Source organism: Microcaecilia unicolor, chromosome 4 (genome assembly GCF_901765095.1).
Source record: "Microcaecilia unicolor chromosome 4, aMicUni1.1, whole genome shotgun sequence".
Taxonomy (NCBI): Eukaryota; Metazoa; Chordata; class Amphibia; order Gymnophiona; family Siphonopidae; genus Microcaecilia; species Microcaecilia unicolor.
This window is the reverse complement of record NC_044034.1, coordinates 59,131,498-59,151,492: the sequence shown is the minus strand read 5'-3', so window position 1 is coordinate 59,151,492 and position 19,995 is coordinate 59,131,498. Positions and strand designations below refer to the sequence as shown.

Here is a 19,995-nt window from a genome sequence, read left to right as displayed (position 1 = left end):
TGGCAGAAGGGTGCCCAAGGAAAGCATCCTGAACTTTTCTTTGACCAGGAATTTGTTCAGGCCTCTCAGGTCTAGGATGGGACGCATCCCCCCTGTTTTCTTTTCCACAAGGAAGTACCTGGAATAGAATCCCCGCCCTTCCTGCCCGGGTGGTACGGGCTCGACCGCATTGGCGCTTTGAAGGGCGGAGAGTTCCTCTGCAAGTACCTGCTTGTGATGGGAGCTGAAGGATTCAGCTCCCGGAGGACAATTTGGTGGCAGGGAGGCCAAATTCAGGGCGTATCCGCACCGCACTATTTGGAGAACCCACTGGTCGGAGATTATGAGAGGCCACCTTTGGTGAAAAAATTTTAACCTCCCTCCGACAGGCAGATCGTCCGGTACGGACACTTTGAGGGCGGCTATGTTCTCGTGGATCCAGTCAAAAGCCCATCCCCGGCTTTTGCTGTGGAGGCGCAGGGGGCTGCTTAGGCGCACGCTGTTGACGAGAACGAGTGCGCTGGGGCTGTCCCTGTGCCTAACGAGGCCTTCGGGCCGGCTGGGTGTACCTACACTTGGCAAAAGAATAGGGCATAGCCTGCCGGGCCCGGGAAAAACGTCCACCTGCTGAGGTGGGTGATGAAGGCGCCCGGTGGGAGAGTTTGTCGAGGGCGGTTTCCCGCTGATGCAGTTGGTCCACCAGCTGCTCGACCTTCTCACCAAAAATATTATCCCCCGGCAAGGGACGTCGGCCAGTCTCTGCTGGGTGCGGTTGTCCAGGTCAGAGGCACGCAGCCATGAGAGCCTGCGCATCACTATCCCTTGGGCCGCAGCACGAGATGCCACGTCACAGGTGTCATAGATACCCCTGGACAGGAACTTTCTGCACACCTTCAGCTGCCTGACCACCTCCTGATAAGGCCTGGACTGCTCCGGCGGGAGCCTGTCAACCAGGTCCGCCAGTTGCTTCACATTGTTCCGCATGTGGATGCTCGTGTAGAGCTGGTAAGATTGGATGCGGGTCACGAGCATGGAAGATTGGTAGGCCTTCCTCCCAAACGAGTCCAGAGTGCGAGACTCCCGCCCCGGGGGCGCCGAGGCGGTATCCCTCGAACTCCGTGCCCTCTTGAGAGCAGAATCCACGACCGCCGAGTCATGAGGCAATTGGGGCCGCATTAACTCTGGGTCCGAGTGGATTCTATACTGGGACTCTGCTTTCTTGGGGATGGTGGGATTAGATAATGGTCGCATCCAGTTCCGAAGCAGTGTCTCCTTAAGGACATTGTGCAACAGTACCGTGGAGGACTCTCTAGGTGATGATGGATAGTCGAGGACCTCTAGCATCTCAGCCCTCGGCTCATCCACAGAGACCACGGGGAAGGGAATGCATATAGACATGTCCCTAACAAAGGAGGCAAAGGAGAGGCTCTCAGGAGGCGAGAGCTTCCTCTCTGGTGAAGGCGTGGGGTCAGAGGGAAAGCCCACAGACTCCTCTGAGGAGAAATATCTGGGGTCCTCCTCTTCCCCCCACGAGGCCTCTTCCTCGGTATCGGACATAAGCTCAAGCAGCTGAGTCCTCAACCGGGCCCGGCTCGACGTCGAGGCACCGAGGCCTCGGTGTCGTCGAGCGGTGGACTCCCGCGCCGGCGGGGACGAAGCTCCCTCCATCGACGTCGACTCCACCTGCGTGGCGGTCGAGACCGGCGCCGCAAGCAGCGGCGGTGTCGAAGGCCTCGGCACCGGGCTAGAGCTCGCCGGCGCCACAGTCAACGGCGCCGCCGGCACAGCCTGGCGCATCAGCCCTTCCAGGATCCCCGGAAGGATGGCTCGGAGGCACTCGTCCAGGCCTGCTGTCGGAAAAGACGGGGGGGCCGGTAGAGGCGTCGGTGCCGGAAGCTGTTCGGGTCCAGGAGACTGCACCGAAGTGCTGGGACCCTGACGTGTCGGTACCTCCACTACCGAGGGGGACCTTTCCTCTCGATGCGGACGCTTCGGCGTCGACTCCTCTCCGGCACCGAGGGCCGGGCGCACCGATGGGGACCGATGACGGTGCTTCTTCTGTTTTTTGCGGTGCCCGTCATCGGCGCCAGGTGGAACGGAGGAGGAGGTCGATCCCCCTCGGTCTCGAGGGGCCGGGTCGGACAGGGTTCGGTCCCGAGGGCCATGAGCAGAGGGAGTGACCGGGGCTGATTGCCCACGCGGCCTCTCACCCCTACCGTCACCGGAGGACCGGCGGGCCGACGGGACCTGTACTCCTGGGGTGGATGCCATCGGTGCCGATTTCGCGGGCACTGATACCGGTACCGAAGAACCGGCCGTCGATACCGATGCCATCGAGGTCGACGTTGAGGGGCCGGCGCAAGTTCCAAAAAGACGGTCCCGAAGAACTTGCCTCGCAACCCGAGTCCGTTTCCGGAGACCAAGACACAAAGAACACGACTTGATAATGTGCTCCGGCCCGAGGCACTGGAGGCACCAAGCGTGGGTGTCGGTCTGCGAGATAGGCCGGCCGCACCGACCACACTTCTTAAATCCACTCGGGACCTTCGAGGACATCAACGGAAAAATTGCGTCGGCGAAGTTAGTGTCGTCGATGGTGGCGGTAAATCACACCTTGAAAAATAAAGCGACCGCGCGGCCACAAGGCCGCAACGCGACGCCCTCGCTAGAAAACGAGGGAAAATTCAGCGCGTTCTCTTCCTTTTTTTTTTTTTTTTTTAGAGAAAAGGAAAAAAAGGTTTGAAGCGCGCGGCAACAAAAAACAGAAAATAAGCGAATTCGCGGACAACACGACGGTTTTCCGGGGCTGACTAAGAGAGAGCGGCGATGCACGACTCTCTCCAGCGCGGAAAAGAAAAGACTGGCAGGAACGGTCGCGCACGGGCGGGAAGACGGCCGCGCATGCGCGGTGGGCGTGCCCTGCGTGCGGACCGCCCGCGAAGCTTCTTCCGGTTGGTGGTGGCTGCCGCGGACGTCACCCAGTCGTGAGAACAAGCAGCCTGCTTGTCCTCGGAGAATGAATGTGATATAGTGTGAGACACAGTGTGTGAGAGTGAGAGTCAGAAAGACACTGTATATGAGAGAGAGAGTGTGAGCCCTGCCCTCCCAATCCATGCCCATCTGTCCCCTGCCCCCTCCATTCATCCTTTTCCAGCAATTCCCCTCTCTCCCTGAGCCCTGCCTTCCCAATCCATGCCCATCCATGCTCCTCTGTCACCTGCCCCCTCCATTCATCCCTATCCAGCAATTCCCCTCTCTCCCTGAGCCCTGCCCTGCAATCCATATCCATCCATGCCCATCTGTCCCCTCCATTCATCCCTATCCAGCAATTCCCCTCTCTCCCTGAGCCCTGCCCTCCCAATCCATGCTCATCCATGCTCCTCTGTCCCCTGCCCCCTCCATTCATCCCTTTTCAGCAATTCCCCTCTCTCCCTGAGCCCTGCCCTCCCAATCCATGCCCATCCATGCTCCTCTGTCCCCTGCCCCCTCCATTCATCCTTCCAGCAATTTCCCTCTCTCCCTGAGGCCTGCCCTCCCAATCCATGCCCATCCATGCTCCTCTATCACCTGCCCCCTCCATTCATCCCTATTCAGCAATTCCCCTCTCTCCCTGAGCCCTGCAATCCATATCATCCATGCCCATCTGTCCCCTCCATTCATCCCTATCCAGCAATTTCCTTCTCTCCCTGAGCCCTGCCCTCCCAATCCATGCCCACCCATGCTCCTCTGTCCCCTGCCCCCTCCATTCATCCCTTTCCAGCAATTTCCCTCTCTCCCTGAGGCCTGCCCTCCCAATCCATGCCCATCCATGCTCCTTTGTCCCCTGCCCACTCCATTCTTCCTTTTCCAGCAATTCCCCTCTCTTCCTTCCATGACCCCCCCTCGCATCCATGCTCCTCTCTCTCCCATGTCCCAGCCTGGCCCGCCCTCTTCTCCCCCCCTTCGCATCCATGCCCCCCCCTCCTTCGCATCCATGCTGTCGTTTCTCCCCTGCCCTCCTGCTCCCATTGTTGAACTTTACTGCCCACCCTCTTCTCTCCCCCCAACATCCCTTTTCTTTTGTTTTTCTTTTTAAATTTACCTCCGTGGTGGCGGTTCCGGCAGCGCAGCGTCAGGGAAGGAGGCGGCGCTCCCGACGTCTAGCCTTCCCTTCGCTTTGTTCTGCCTTCTTCTGACGTCATCCTTGACGTCAGAAGAAGGCGGAACACAGCGAAGGGAAGGCTAGAGACGTCGGGAGCGCCGCCTCCTTCCCTGACGCTGCCGGAACCAGCACCACGCAGGTAAATATAATATACTAAAACGCACCGTGCATGGGTGCAATCAGTTTGTTTGTTTTTTTTTCCGCCCTCGCGATCCGTTTTTTTTTCCCCGCCCTCGACGTCATGATGTTTGACGTGAGGGCGGGGCAGAAACGGCTGGGTGGCTTCACACCACGAATCCACGAACCCTTCAGGAAGTGTTTGAGTGACTTCAGAACGTTGTCTTCAGAACGTTCATGGTGCGTTTTATTATATTAGATGTTAGGCAAAATTACTGTAAATGTAAAATTAAGTAAGTTTCAGTAAATGAGTGCTGATAACATGGAAAATCACTAATTGCACAAGAAATATGTATCTCTGATGAAAAAGCATGTGATCAGAAAGGTATAAAAGTAACAGTAGTTAGAGAAGTAATGCCTGTGGAAACGCTCTTTGTGGCCTGGTTACCACTCTCATATGAGAATCGCTTATGGATCATTTTGATTGATTTATACTGATTTGCTGTACCATCTAATCTGAAATAATCATATGCCAGTCTGCCTCTCCTTCTTTAGTAATTTATGTCAATTCTATTAGCTGTAGTGGTGGACACTGCAGCATCTGTATAGAACTGTATTTATGTTACCTGAAGGAGGGCAGACAGTTTGGAGTAATTTCAGTTTGCAGTTCTTGCGTTAAGCATGAACATTTCTCTGTGACATATAATTTGTTTCTATTTTGCTGACACTGGATATCCAGTGTAGTGTACTCATTCAGTACACTGTTCTACAAAGCCCTTGGAGTTTAGTTTACATTTCTCTGGTCTGGGTTCAGACAAAGGAACTGATCCATGTGTGAAAACTGCAGATTCTACTTCTTCTTCGAGAAATAAATATACTATCTTTTAGTTTATTTCCAACTACAAACCGTTATTGGTTTTCAATAAGAGGAAAACCTACCATGGTGACAAACCAGACACTAGTATCAAAAAGTTCACTTGGTATACATGTACACTGAAAAGGCATAATGCTTTCTATTAATTAAAAATCAACTCAAAAAGATATTACTATAATGATAGATAGTCATTTGGTAAACTGAAAAATAAGTTACTAAACTTTACAGCATATAAAAATAAGCACATAAGTACTACCGTACTGGGACAGACCAAAGGTCCATTAAGCCCAGCATCCTGTTTCCAACAGTGGCCAATCCAGGTCACAAATACCTGGCAAGATCCCAAAAAAGTACAAAGCATTTTATGCTGCTTATCCCAGAAATAAGCAGTGGAGTTTCCACAGGTCCATTTTAATAATGGTCTATGGACTTTTCCTTTAGGAAGCTGTCCAAATCTTTTTAAAACCTCGATAAGCTAACCACTTTTACCACATTCTCTGGCAACGAATTCTAAAGTTTAATTACACATTGAGAGAAGAAATATTTTCTCCGATTCGTTTAAAATTTACTACTTTGTAGCTTCATCGAATGCCCCCTAGTCCTGGTATTTTTGGAAAGAGTAAACAGATGCTTCATGTCTACCCTTTCCAATCCACTCAATTTTATAGACCTCTATCATATCTCCCCTCAGCCGTCTTTCCAAGCTGAAGAGCCCTAGCCACTTTAGCTTTTCCTCATAGGGAAGTCATCCCATCCCCTTTATCATTTTTGTCGCCCTTCTCTGGTAAGGCTATATCACTGCAGCAATGAATACGATACTTTTTTAATACAGTAGTTTCCTCCCACTCCTTTGGCCTTCCAGCTAAATCCGAACTGATATTTGGAACCAAAATAAATATATCTCATAAATATGCGCTGAGGTTTTATAGTCCTCAAGGATGGAAGCTGTAACGAATAGATATTTTTAAAGACGTTACTTTGTATGTGCGGATCATCAATTTTCTCTTCCTAGCTTCACTGTTTCGGTGCAGTAGCAAATTACACATCTGGAAAACCTGCTGCATTACCGCATCTTGTCTAAGGTCATCACGACCCTAATAGGAAAAAATGAGAATGCATTAATATTCTTTTATAAGAAAAGATGTATACTGTACAATATTGCTTCCTTTTGTACTCTGCTTTGCTTAAACACAATGACAGCCCAAGCCTAAAGGGAATGAAATTGCCTGGTAGACTCACCAGGCTTTAAAGCATTCTATACCTACAAGGAAATAACTATTAACATAACCTGAAAATAAATGAAAATTACATGAAATGATCTGAAGTACTTGGATCATTATTCCAGGCCTTACTTTGAAATTTCATTATGATGCATTAGTATAGAGATGGAAATTGTGTCAAACAGGGCTTGGATAATACATAACTACACAGTGTAAAAAAATTTCAGACAATATGGTTTGGCACACAAATGAATTCCTCTAAAGGTACAACAAAACAATGAAAAAAATTCTAACCCCCCCCCCCCCCCCCGCAAAAAAAAAAAAATCCTGAACACAATATAAGACCCCTTACCCCTTCATCTTCAAAATGTTTCTATCCCTGAGTGCCAAATCAGATAAAAATGTAACTTGCCAAATCTACAAATATTCTCATAACTTTGTATTCCAAAACATAGTAACACAGTAGATGACGGCAGAAAAAGACCTGCACGGTCCAGCCACAGTCTACAAAAAAGTACAACCACCATTTTTGAAAAATAAAACATGATTTCATCACTTCTTTCTTTGAAGGAACTTCTACGTATTCGGCAACCTCTCCCCAAAAAGCTATCTATACCAATTTGTACCCTGCTTTCCCAAAAGAAATTATGTTTGTGGCACACTGCTGAAGTCATAAATAGATGCTCAGATTTTAATGTTCATACACCACCTTGCAAATGACTGCTAGGAGTGTCTTAACAGATAAATACAACTTCCTACCTATTAACTTATGATCTTGGACTTAGGAGATAGATCTGAAAGTTTTTCTGTATAAAATGGATTCCCTTCCCATTGCAGGTGATGGAGAAGAAATGCTAATAGAAACCAAGAAGACATGGGGCAAGTACAGAAACTATCTAGTTTCAAAGAGGTAAAAAGGGAGCCAGGATCAGCTGGGGTTTATGATATTCCTGTGGGAGAGTTAGGATGGGCTGATTCTTGAATGTCAGTTTATGACAGTGGTAGTAGGGTTGGAGGTTGAGAAATTGATGAAAACCACCCTTTACTTCCTCTAGTGTAGAGGCAGAGGAAGAGAGAAAAATTAAAAAAAAAAACAAAGGCAAATAAAAGGAGCACAACCTAACAATGCTTCAGGACATGGGATAGAACAGTTGGTAGTCAGCAAGTTGGTGGTGACTAGACACTTGTCTAGCCAGACCTTGGAGATCCAAGGAGGCTGGATACTTGGGCAACAGCCTCAGTAGTTTTGCCAGATACTGGTTGTTGCATTACATCGGATCTTAGCATTCATTTATCCAGGATAGCAAAGAACCAATAGGGAAGGAAAAGGGGAAAGGGAATGGGACTTGATATACCGCCTTTCTGTGGTTTTTGCAACTACAGTCAAAGCGGTTTACATAGTACATACAGTTACTTATTTGTACTTGGGGCAATAGAGGGTTAAGTGACTTGCCCAGAGTCACAAGGAGCTGCAGTGGGAATCCAAACCAGTCCCCAGGATTAAAGTCTGCTGCACTAACCACTAGGCTACTCCAGAAGAAAACAAATTAACTGACCTGGATAAGGATTACTATAAATGGAGAAGCTCCTGCAGATGGAATCTATTCTTGCAGCTTGGCACAACTAGATAGATTGGATAGGTCAACTGGTCCTTTTCTTATCTACTATGTTACTTGGCACCATCCTTTAATAGTTTTGGGTTATGTTTTCAATTATATTTGCATATCACTTTCCTTTGAATCAGTCCAAGTTAAAGTGGTACATAAAACATAAGAACGTAAGGCACTTAGGGCTCTGTTTACTAAGCTGTGCTAGAGGCACGCTAGCGTTTTTAGTGCACGATAAGCATTAGCGCACGCTAACCGTGTAGATGCCCATAATATTCCTATGGGTGTCTACATCGTTAGCGCGTGATAATTTTAGCACAAGCTAAAAACTCTAGCGCACCTTAGTAAACAAGGCCCTTAGACTTATAAAGTTCTATAGGTTACTATGGAATTTTGTAAGTCTAAGTGCTTTGAAAATGAGCCCCCATATATCTTCAAAATATAAAATACAAAAATTCATGAAAATGTAAAATATCAATGCATCTCTGAACAAAATAAAATATACAAAAATGTATATGAACTTTTAGATAAGTTTCAGTCTGCCTTAGTATTGGCTCTTACAAGACACATGAAAGTGTTCCCAGAATCAACATTTTTAATTGGTCTGTCTTCCTTTATTGTATCGCTGGTTTGTACAACACTTTGACAGTGTTTATAATTACTTTAATATTTTTACTTTTTTTGAAATAAAATGGTCCTAATCTATTTTTATAACTCTTTTTTATAGTCTGTCAATCCAAAAGCTGGCTCTTTAAAACATACAATAATAGAGGGTGATATGTACCTTGACAAGTTGTCGCCTCTCTTTGCCATCTGATCCCACACAGTCTATTATTTTGGGGAGGTTCACACCTCCTGCCAAACAAAACACTGGTTTAAATGACCTTACTGTCACTAAATTTTCATACTTCCCAGTAAGATCCACCTAAGAATGAAAATACAATTATGTTAAGGCAACTCAAAATGAAACATATACCATAAATAAACTCCAAAACTGTGAGAAGGGAAAAGATTTCCATGTAACTTTAATCTGAAGATGTTCACATTTAACCACACTAAACCAGAATTTATTTGTGAGCTTTAGAAAGACTGACTTTCTTTACCCATCTTAAAAAATGTGAAAATAAAATGTAATCTTTAAGTAATCTTTTTTCTCAACTACAAGGTACAATGACAATATGGGTTATCTGACACATGGATGTATGGCTGTCATGATATATTACATTCAATACACTGGAAGGTATTATTTTCAAGAGGGAGTTATTTCAGGCTCCATTAACTTGCAGTATACCACAGCAACCATATCACAAAATGATACTATAAATGTTTAAGTTCTGTCATAGCAGCAGAATGTTTTGGAAATTCTCCTGAAGCGCAACATCTGAAATACCATTTTTCTCACAAGGAAATATCAGGGCCAATGGTGTTGAAGCATATCTGGTTGCAGTTACATCTTTTGAGGGGTGCTGGTAAACGTTGATGAATATGGCCATCTGATCAGAAATCTCCCGATATTGTTTGTAAGAACTCTTTACTGTGAACTCTGATTTGAAAGAGTACTATACTGGTCTTGTAAATTTACCTAAGAAAGCCTCAAAGAGAATGCACTCTTAGGTTTTGGAAATTGATATAGCTAGGGTCTCAGAGATACACTGGAAAATTTTTTGGACTGAAGTCTGTAGACCATGGTTGATGGCAGCGATCACTTATTATGTTGCCCTAGGGCACTTTGGACTCCTTCATAGGTAGCAAAATTGTCCGATAATGGCTCTAACAGATGCTGGTCTTGCAATAGGGAACTTTGTCTCATAAGTTGTATACCAAATTTGAAATTGTTCTGGGTTCTAGTGTGACAATGAATTACGAGTGCATTAAGAATTCAGGTTGATTTAAGCTACAAAATTATTGTTTGGAGAACAATTGCTTTGCCCCATATTATAAGTCTGGAGGGGGCTAAATTATTTGATTTGTTCATGGCTTTAGCAATACAATCTAAACTGTCCGAGTGGAAGATTAATACTTCTCTGAGAATGAATGCCTGGTGGAATGTTATATGTTTCACTAGAAAGTATGAAGAAGTTGCTGCAGTTAAGAGGTGCAGCTTTCCAGTATTTAGAAAAGTTTGGGCTCCTTTAGATCATTTAGATGCTTGAATTTCAAATAAGCGTAATTTATGTTTTGATTGTAAAGTGGGATGTTCTTGGGTTATATAACCTGGGTCTTCAGGTCTCTTTGTTTTGTTTTCTATTTGTTTGACGACAATAAAGAGATTGAACTAAAAGAAAAAGAATCATTCAGAGTTTATCATGAGACTAATAATGGTAGCTTAACGTTTCCATGCTGCCCTTATACCAAAGCTAGGCATGCACTGGAGACATAAGGAATGGTGCAAAAACGTGAAATAAAACCTGAAATGGTTCTCTCTTAACTGTACAAAGAATATTTATCTTGCTCACCTTAATCTCCATAGTGGGAATAACAACCTCATTTAAGTTCTTCAGTTTAATGATAGGCTGGTCTGCTGGAATGCTGATGGCATCTGTATTTGAAATAAAAACGATATAAATCAGAAACCCAGTGCACTTTATTTATTGAGCTCATTTTAATGCCTCCTTTCAAAAACTGGTTTGAACATTTGTTTAAATTTCTGAATAGCTTAATGAACCAATTTTCACTCTCCCACCAAGCTGTTTTAGTAACTTTTTGGATCATGGAAGAACTACATTGAATTAATACATTATAATTAATTATGCAGCTGTAAAACTTCTAAGAGTTCACATTATTTTATATAACCATGCCGTTATATTGTAGAAGATATATAATGCAAGAACTACCCTTTTCATTTCTATAAGGCATCACACTCACCTTTCTTCTATGTGCACTGTATCAATAGTGCTATATTTATTTAATTGCTTTTGTATCCCACATTTTCCCACCTATTTGCGGGCTCAGTGTGGCTTACAATACATTGTAACGATGGAAGTACAATAAGTTATTACATGATTATGGTTACATTATGAGGAGCTGAGTTGAAACAAAGAAAAGAAAAACTACCCAAAATCAAACAGGTTCTCACTTTACTCATTCTGTGTTTATCTCTGTACAAATGCAAAATGCTTCATTAGCAAACGAATAAGGCAGAGTATATTACCCCAATGCATATACAGTATGAAAATACAAATTGATAATTGGCAGCCTTTGTATTGTTAAGGTGCCAGTTCTACTTGATATACATGGATTGCAGAGTTACATTGTGACGTAATACCAATCAGGCACTGAGAAAAGCACTGAAAATCACATGGCACATTACACAGTGTTCAAAGCTGTAACTGAATTTTGTAGATTAAAGTATTTTATAAAATTACAAATGTGATTCCAATTTTTGTAATATATTTAGATAATTTCAAATTCTGGACCTGATTCATCCTAATTCAGGGCTTAGAAAATTTTCAGATTGAGACACCTTTCTTATTTTGGAAAAGCTGTCTGTATTCCCTGCCTCCCTTCTGAAGAGTTTCTGAGATATTTCACTATGTATGAGACTTGTTATTTTGTATAGTATGCATCACTACCTCCATATCAGATGCATCTAATGCATCTTTGTGCACTAGAGGCATGACATGAGTACTTGTTCATATTTCAATTTCTTCAAAAACAACTGTGTCCCAACTCCACAGCAATGTTTGCCAAAATAGTTAATGTAAAACCCTACAAAGCAGAATCAATGGGGCTGTGCTACTGACCATCTAAGCCAATCTCCTACAAGAGAGGGTGGGAAGAAAGGATTCCTAGTATACAAATGCTAATAATAATAATAATACTGAAAGTTGTCTCTTCCAAATCACTGATAAGAACTGTACTAGAGATGTGTCAGGCAATGGCCAGATTTCCACCCCTCTACTCTCTCCTTCTGGGTCCATAGCTACCTCTGTGAAAGCTGGGTGTTCTGGCTGAAGTTCTGAAGGTGTGGGTGGAAGGCAAAGCAAACTTTATTTTCCATAAACCTAATTACTTCCACTAAGGCACCTACTGTTCAAAATCATTGGGGGTCCTAAACACAATATAAATGACCCTTCTCTGGGCACAATGAAGGAATTTGTTCAATATTAGGGGTGCTCAGTACCCACTGCACCCATGTTTCCACTTAAACTCTGTTTATCTCACTTCCTGGGGTCCTTAGTCTTCCTCTCCTTCTCTTTTAAGGAACATAAAAATAGCCATACTGGGTCAGACCAATTTTGGGTCCATCTAGCCAAGTATCCTGCATCCAACAGTGGCTTCCTCCAGGAACTTGCCCAAAGCATTATTAAAACCAGATACGCTAACCACTGTTACCACATCCTCCAGCAATGAGTTCCAGAGCTTAACTATTCTTTGAATGAAAAAATATATCCTCCTATTTGTTTTAAAAGTAGTTCCATGTAATTTCATTGAGTGTCCCCTGGTCTTTGTACTTTTTGAAAGAGTGAAAAATCGATTCACTTTTACCCATTCTACACCACTCAGGATTTTGTAGACCTCAGTCATATCCCACCTCAGCCATCTCTTTTCCAAGCTGAAGAGTCCTAACCTCTTTAGCCTTTCCTCATATGGGAGAAGTTCCATCCTCTTAATCATTTTGGTAGCTCTTCTTTGAACCTTTCCTAATTTCGCTATATCTTTTTTGAGATACGGCGACCAGGTTATCATTGTCCTAGTTAGGGCTGATTCAGATTATAATTTTAATTGCCGATTAAAGGTAAGTTATTTATTTTCCCACCGCAGCTCCTTGTGACTCCAGGCAAGTCACTTAACCCTCCACTGCCCAGAGTCACAAGGAGCTGCAGTGGTAGGAAAAAATACCTTCAATCACGCAATTAATTGCAATTACAAAATCTAATCAAAATGCAGCACTAAAAAAAAAAAAGAATAAAAAGTAATGAAAAAATAAGAAATACAAAATATAAATTGAAAAATTACAAATGAAATAATCTAAAATAGCATACAGAATAGCTATAAACAGCCTTACAGTTTTCACAGCCTACTTAAGAGAATTAAACCTAATCCTAATGTATCATACTGACACCAATTGGTTGTGAACAATTTAACAGCAGCCATTCATTTCTCAAGAAAATCTATAAATGGAGTTATTTACCAGGGGTTAAAGGCAAAACATTAGGTGTAAGGCCTGTGTGGTAGTTGCAGCTGCAGTTGTGCTATCAGCAGTGCACTTAGGGCCTGGTGAAGCAACAACACCACCGCCTCGGACCTTCCAACCAAATAACCTTCCAACCCCCCCCCCCCCCCCCCCCCCATCCCTGCGCTCCCCTCCCCGCTCAACCATTTACCAATGATCTCTAGTCGCTCATGCCCAGTCAGTGGCCTGGGATCAAAATAGCACTGCCAATTAAGAGGAGGTTTTGGTCCATGTGATAAATGTCATTCTTTCAACAGCTAATTAAGGATTCAGTTTAACATACTACATAACTGTAAGCACTAAGTTGATTGACTACATTTTGGATAACAGAGCGAATTCTGGACATTTTAAAAATTCCAAGATACAGAAATCTATTACTGAAGGTGTGATAAATCAAAATCAAATTTTCAAAAAGTTAAAAACAAAATACTCACATAAACAGCAGTGCAGTGCTTTTGAACTGGAGTTAATAAGGAGAAATTAGATCTTACCTGCTAATTTTCTTTTAGTCCCTCCAGACCAGTGCAGACGAATGAGTTATGCATTTCTACCAGAAGATGGAGACTGAGAGAACCACTGACTTTTAAGTAACCTATAAGTGGGTTTTGCAGTCCTTCTAGAGTCAGTCTTTGAATAGCCAAGCACACCTCCCCGTGAAAGCCGCAACAGACAAAAAAACCCCTAACCATCTATTTTCCTTTTAAAGCTGACAATCCACCAACTAACCCATGTGATCATGTGCCGCTGCACAAGCCAGTAAACAGAAACTCACCTTCAAAAGAGAACAGCCCCCCCCTTTTTTTTTTTAAAGATAAACTACCTACCAAACATCCATATCCCGCAGCCTCAATCACTAAGACAACTCATATTCCAGAGAATTCATCCGACTAGGAACCAGAATGCAGATACTATTATGCAAGGGTGGGTCCTGTGCCGGTCTGGAGGGACTAAAAGACAATTAGCAGATAAGATCTAATTTTTCCTTCTATAGCATCCTTCCAGACCAGCAAAAATGAATAGGAAGTACCAAAGCAGTGACCATTAAGGGTGGGATCCTGCGAGTCCTGCCTGTAGGACACTCACACCAAAGGTCGCATCCTGATACACCTGAACATCCACCCAGTAGTGGCACACAAATGAATTAAAAAAGGACCGCATAGCTGCCTTACAAATTTCCAGAAGCGGAACCAGAGACCTTTCTGCCCACGCAGCTGCCTGTCCTCTGGTACAATGCAAGAGACTGTTTGGATTGTCTTTTTATTCTTGTACCGTCGGAAAGGGGAAGCAGCTTCTAAGTCCACAATTGCTCAGTGGATTAAGGCGGTGATAGTGCCAGCTTATCTTCTGAAGGAGATCCATTGTATCTCCAAAATGCGATGAGTGGATGTAATAGCAACCAAGACAACTACCAAGGTCCTTGAGTGTGCAGTCTCCCAGAGGCTCAAAGGGAGAAGATACTAAGACCAACAAAACCAGACTGAGATCCCCGGAGGGAAGAGGCGAATGGACCAGAAGATGGAAAACCGCATGACATCCAGATGAGACGCTAACTGTTTGCCTTGCAGCAAACCCCAGAATACTAACAAGGCCACCACCTGTACCCGCAAAGACACAAGAGTCAGACCTTTATTCAAACCATCCTGTAAGAAATCCATAATCAGGCCAGGATGCCTGAAATGGAGCAATGACTCGATAGCCACACTAAGCTTCGAAAATCTGCCTGATGAGAACCTATGCAAGGGAAGTAGCGTGCTTCCTTTGTAACAATGTCAAAATCACTCATCCAGAGTAACCTCTCTTTCACAGGTGTGAACTCTCAAGAGCCAGGCCACTGGACAGAACGGAACTGGGTCAAACATACGCACTGGGTCAAACATACGCACTGGCCCCTGGGTCAGAAGCTCCTGTGAGACCGGGAACCAAAGAGGATCTCGAAGCTGAAGGCAAATCAAGTCCCCATACCAGGGCCTGAGGGGCCAATCTGGTGCCACCAACGCCACCGGCCCCATGTGACGATTCTGTGCAGAACTCTCCCCACCAGAGGCCATGGGGGGAACTCATGAAGGAGCCCTGCTGTTGTTCACATCTGTACAAGAGCATCCAGGCCCTCCGCCTGAAAATCTCTTTGCCAACTGAAGCAGCATGGGGCCTTGGCATTACGAAAGGCCGCCATCAAATCAAAGATCCCCACTTGCTGACAATCATATTGAAGGTGCTATTTCCTAGGCAACATTCTCCAGGATTTATCACATGTCTGCTGAGGAAGTCTGCTTGCACATTTTCCACTCCTGCCACATGTGCCATGGACAGATCTGCAAGATTACACTCTGCCCATTTCTTAGTGCCTCCCTACCGATACCACTGTCACACTAACTGTCAGGACCTGCACTGCTTTGCCCAAGAGAAGATCGAGAAAGGCCCCCAGTGCCAGACGAATGGCCCTGGTCTCCAACCGGTTTCCTTGGAGGACCACTGACCCTGCACCGTGTGGCCCAGGCAATGTGCCCCTTAAACTAAGAGACTGGCATCTATCATCACCACCGTCCACTGGTGAAGCATCCAATCCCATCCTCTCTGACAGACTGCATTAATTCAGCCACCACTGCAAGATGCACCGAGCCACCCCACAGAGTGGAAAAGGAATCTCCAGTGAGTAAGATTGTGGAGATCATCTGGATAGAAGCATATCCTGTAACAGCACCATGTGGACTCTGCCCACTGCACCACTTCCACACATGCTGCCATGGACTCTAATACTTGAAGGTACTCTTGTGCCCAAGGACAACGGGCCCAGTCAAGAGGTCAAATATGATCCTGAAGTTTCTGTATCCTGCCTTCCAGCATAAATACTTGACTCAGCCAAGGCACCACTACAACTGGAGAAGTGGAGGAGTGAGGGGAGGAACCCAGCCATCCGGGTTTGGCATCCCCAAGGCCAAGCACACCCCCGCAGACCCCTGCCACCATCCAGCAAAATGAAAAGAAAAAAAAAAACCCCACACTCTGTACTGAAGAGGGAAACCTACAGACAAAATCCAAACTCTGCTTCTTATTTATTTATTTTTAACCCTTATTCAATGAATACCAAAACTCAAAACTGAAAAGATTAACTCTTCAAGGTCTAAGACCCTGACCAGCAGACTTACCCCCTCCAGCCGCTGGAGACTGAGAACAGACTGACTCTAGAGGGACTGCACAGCCAACTTATAGGTTACTTAGCAGTCAGTGTTTCTCAGTTTCCATCTGCTGATAGAGGTGTATAACCCGTTCATCTGTGTCGGTCTGGAGGGACGTTGTAGAATATATGTTTATTCTGGTTAATCAGTTTTGTACGCAGATCTGTAAGTGAAGTGGATTTTAGCGGTGTCCCAAATATTTTTTTTTTCTGTTCCAAATCTCTCTTTTCTTTTGCTGAATGTTGCCCTAAAAATCTACTTTAAAAAAATTATTTGGGTCTGTTCCACCATGTAGGCAATTCTATAACAAGGTGCCTATTCTATAAAGGAGACAAGGAACCTACTTTCCTTTATAACATACTAGCATAACCAGGTATATATTCATAAGACTTACAATATTCTATCAGTTATGCGTGTTTAAGTGTGTACCCCACCCAGGTGAATGCCTACCTGTAAATGATGCACTACTAAGATACATATGTACTTACAGAACAGCGTACAAATGATAATTATTTACACATAAGTGTTCACATGTGTGACCATCTCTGGGAAAAGGTGACTAAAGTAATCAGAAACAAAAAATGAGGTTTCTTTTTTAATGAACTCTGTTAGAGGAAACAATTTTTAAAACAACAGTCCAAACCCCATCCTTTTATGTGAAAATATAAAAAGAGTTTCAGAAGTTCAAATATGTAACTTTTTCAGACTGCTTATGGACACATGACATGAAAAACTGTCCACTCTCAACATGTTGGAGCTGCAACTTTAGTCACCTTTTCCCAGAGACAGTCATACCTAACTTTAGGCATCTCCTCACAGAATTACTTCCTCTGTGTCCTGTAGATGCCAAAAGTATCACTGCAGACATCAGTTGGCGTACTACAGTTGCTCCCTTTTCCCGTTTGGTACTTACCCCTTTTGGCTTTCCACTGACTGGCATCCATGTTTGCTAAGGTAATATATGCATCACAAAGTCTTTCAACATTTCGGACCATCTCAGGTCGGTGATCTTTTATAATATTTACTATATTAAGTGCTGCTTCCATTCGGTCCTACAAAGCAAAATAAAGATGTGTTCAAATTTAGAAGAAATATTTTGCTGTTCTGACACCAAAGTCATGTTAATTAAGACCAAATGGTTTGTGGAGCACTTCATCAAAAAGAGCTTAAGGAGGGCAATTTTATAAAGTGTGGCAATTTATGCATGTAAAATATGGCTCTTAAAAAATAGAGCTAGGCATAAAAGCAGGCATGATGATATGAATTAACATACTTTTAACCATAGGCTGGGCGAACAGTATGGGTGCAGATTCTAAAATACCTTTATTTATGTATATACTTAAATAACCTATGTATGGACATTAACACCTGCTCTCAAGCAAGGGTAATGTCTGTGCCTGCAGTGTAGGTGAAATCTCTGCAGGATTTAACCTACTGTTTTATAAAAATATATACAGATGCCTTCCAGCTCACTTATTCTAGGTGCCCTGTTAGATAAAATTACCCTGAAAATGTGTACGTGGCAAGAAGTGAACTCTATATACTCCTATTATCACCCAGCTGCAATAATAAGGACAATTTATTATAAGAGCTAAACAAGAAGTCTATTGGGACAGCTCCTTGGTTAGTCACTTGGATTGTAATATCTGACCAACTACTTTAGAAGGCTGTCAGGGCTCTTAAAAACTCTGCTGGAATCACAGTGTAGTAAACCCAGTAAATGGGCCTCCTAAAGTCACACTATTCTAATCAGGTGAACAGGATACACATATAAAAACAACAAATTCATTCTGAGCCTATGAACTGGCCTAATAAGCGGGACTGTGTCTAATAAAACAGAAATCAATTCTCTAACCTTCGGGGTAAATCCAACCTACTAGAGTACGTACATATATTAATACTGACTCACAAAGGACTCACTATTTACTCATATGATGATACCTTTCCTTATAACCTTTATTTCGTATGTCATAAGTTATGTCATGAAATGCTGTATTTGGATATGCAGAATAGGTGGTTGAATGAAGTAGATACGATCAGCGTGACTGTGAGCGATTGAGGAGCTAGTAGTTAAGGAGTACTGGGGTTGCTTGGTGTTAATGGTGATTGTTGTTCATATCCTCTGATTATAACAAAATAAAGGTTATAAGGAAAGGTATCATCATACGAGTAAATAGTGAGTACTTTGTGAGTCAGTAATAAAACAGACAACCAAACAAGAAAACAGAATTTGCATAACACAGGTACCATGTCAAGCTGAGAAATCTGTTTTGGTGTCGTTTTGCTCAATCTGTTTTTCTTCATTGCTTCAGGTTTCAACAAGAGATCATCCTTGTTGGCATTTGCTAAGGCCAGTATTATAAACAAAGTATGGTATGGATGGTCCACTGAAATTCTAGCTATGAGCTGTAAAAAAAAAAAAAATAGATTGAATATGGTTAATCTTCTTTAAACTTTTAATTCAGATCTGTATTGACAATTTAAATAACTATTAAAATCACTCTAGCACTTAAGCAAAACTAATGGCGTTATAGTCCTTTCAAATGGAAATTATAATTAATAAGCAACACCAGACTGCACCTTCTATCCAGAGGCGTGGCCAGACCTGCCCAAAGTGTGTGTGTGTGTGTGTGGGGGGGACATTTTGCCCTGCCTTCCCGCCGCTCTCCGCCCCTGCCGCAACCCCACATACCTGGGTTGGCAGGGGTCCCCGAGCCGTGCCATCAGAAGTCTTCATGTGGTGATACTCGGTGTCGTGCTGCCTGCTCTGCTTTCCAGCCCCAGCGCGCATGCTCAGTTTTAGCGAAATTGAGCATGCACGAAGCTCGTGCATACTCCATTTAATTAAAATCAAGCATGCACACGAGGGAGGAGGAAGCAGGGCAGGCAGTGTGGTGGTGAATACCACTGTAGGAAAAGCCGTTGCTATGTTACTCATTCTATCCACAAGTTGCCTCCATGATCTTTAAATACCACCCCCCTACAATAAGGTAATAGTGTTATTTGGGCCAATTTCACATCTTATATTTGAAAAAAACAAAATATACTTGAAAGTCGCTATGCACAAAAGAAAAACACCCTCTAAGATAAATGTCTGCTTTTAAAAATTTGAAGAGAGCTCCCAGGAGAGTTTCCCCTTGAAAATATGATCTGCTAGGTAATGTGGCTTTTTAGTCCTCATGTGCATTTGCGATTCCCGGCAGAGGCAGCTCCTTGTGACTCTGGGCAAGTCACTTAACCCTCCATTGCCCCATGTAAGCCGCATTGAGCCTGCCATGAGTGGGAAAGCGCGGGGTACAAATGTAACAAAACAAACACTAAAAGTGAAGCAGAAACAAACTTACAAATATTTAACTACTCAATGGACTGAAAAATGCAATCCTTGTGCATGCTTTCCTTTTGCCATGGGTCTAACTGGCTATTTTAGTCACCTAAGGACTAGGGCAATTTTCAGATGCCATTTTTATGAACAGAAAAGGGGGAAAGGGGACGGGGAAATGGGACTTGATATACTGCCTTTCTGTGGTATTTTGCAACTACATTCAAAGCGGTTTAAATATATACAGGTACTTATTTTGTACCTGGGGCAATGGAGGGTTAAGTGACTTCCCGCAGTCACAAGGAGCAGCAGTGGGAATCGAACCCAGTGCTCCAGGATCAAAGTCTGCTGCACTAACCACTAGGCCACTCCTCTGTTTACCATGT

General features: G+C 43.8%; 1 protein-coding gene across 1 annotated transcript in view; it reads right to left on the bottom strand.

Moving 5' to 3' along the window:
* ATM (ATM serine/threonine kinase) overlaps positions 1–19,995 on the bottom strand; it is a 293,334-nt gene that overhangs the window by 36,605 nt on the left and 236,734 nt on the right. Inside the window, 5 exon segments of the mRNA XM_030202389.1 lie at positions 6,089–6,205; positions 8,723–8,863; positions 10,395–10,477; positions 17,204–17,342; positions 18,538–18,696. Of these exon segments, the coding sequence (XP_030058249.1) occupies positions 6,089–6,205; positions 8,723–8,863; positions 10,395–10,477; positions 17,204–17,342; positions 18,538–18,696 (639 nt within the window).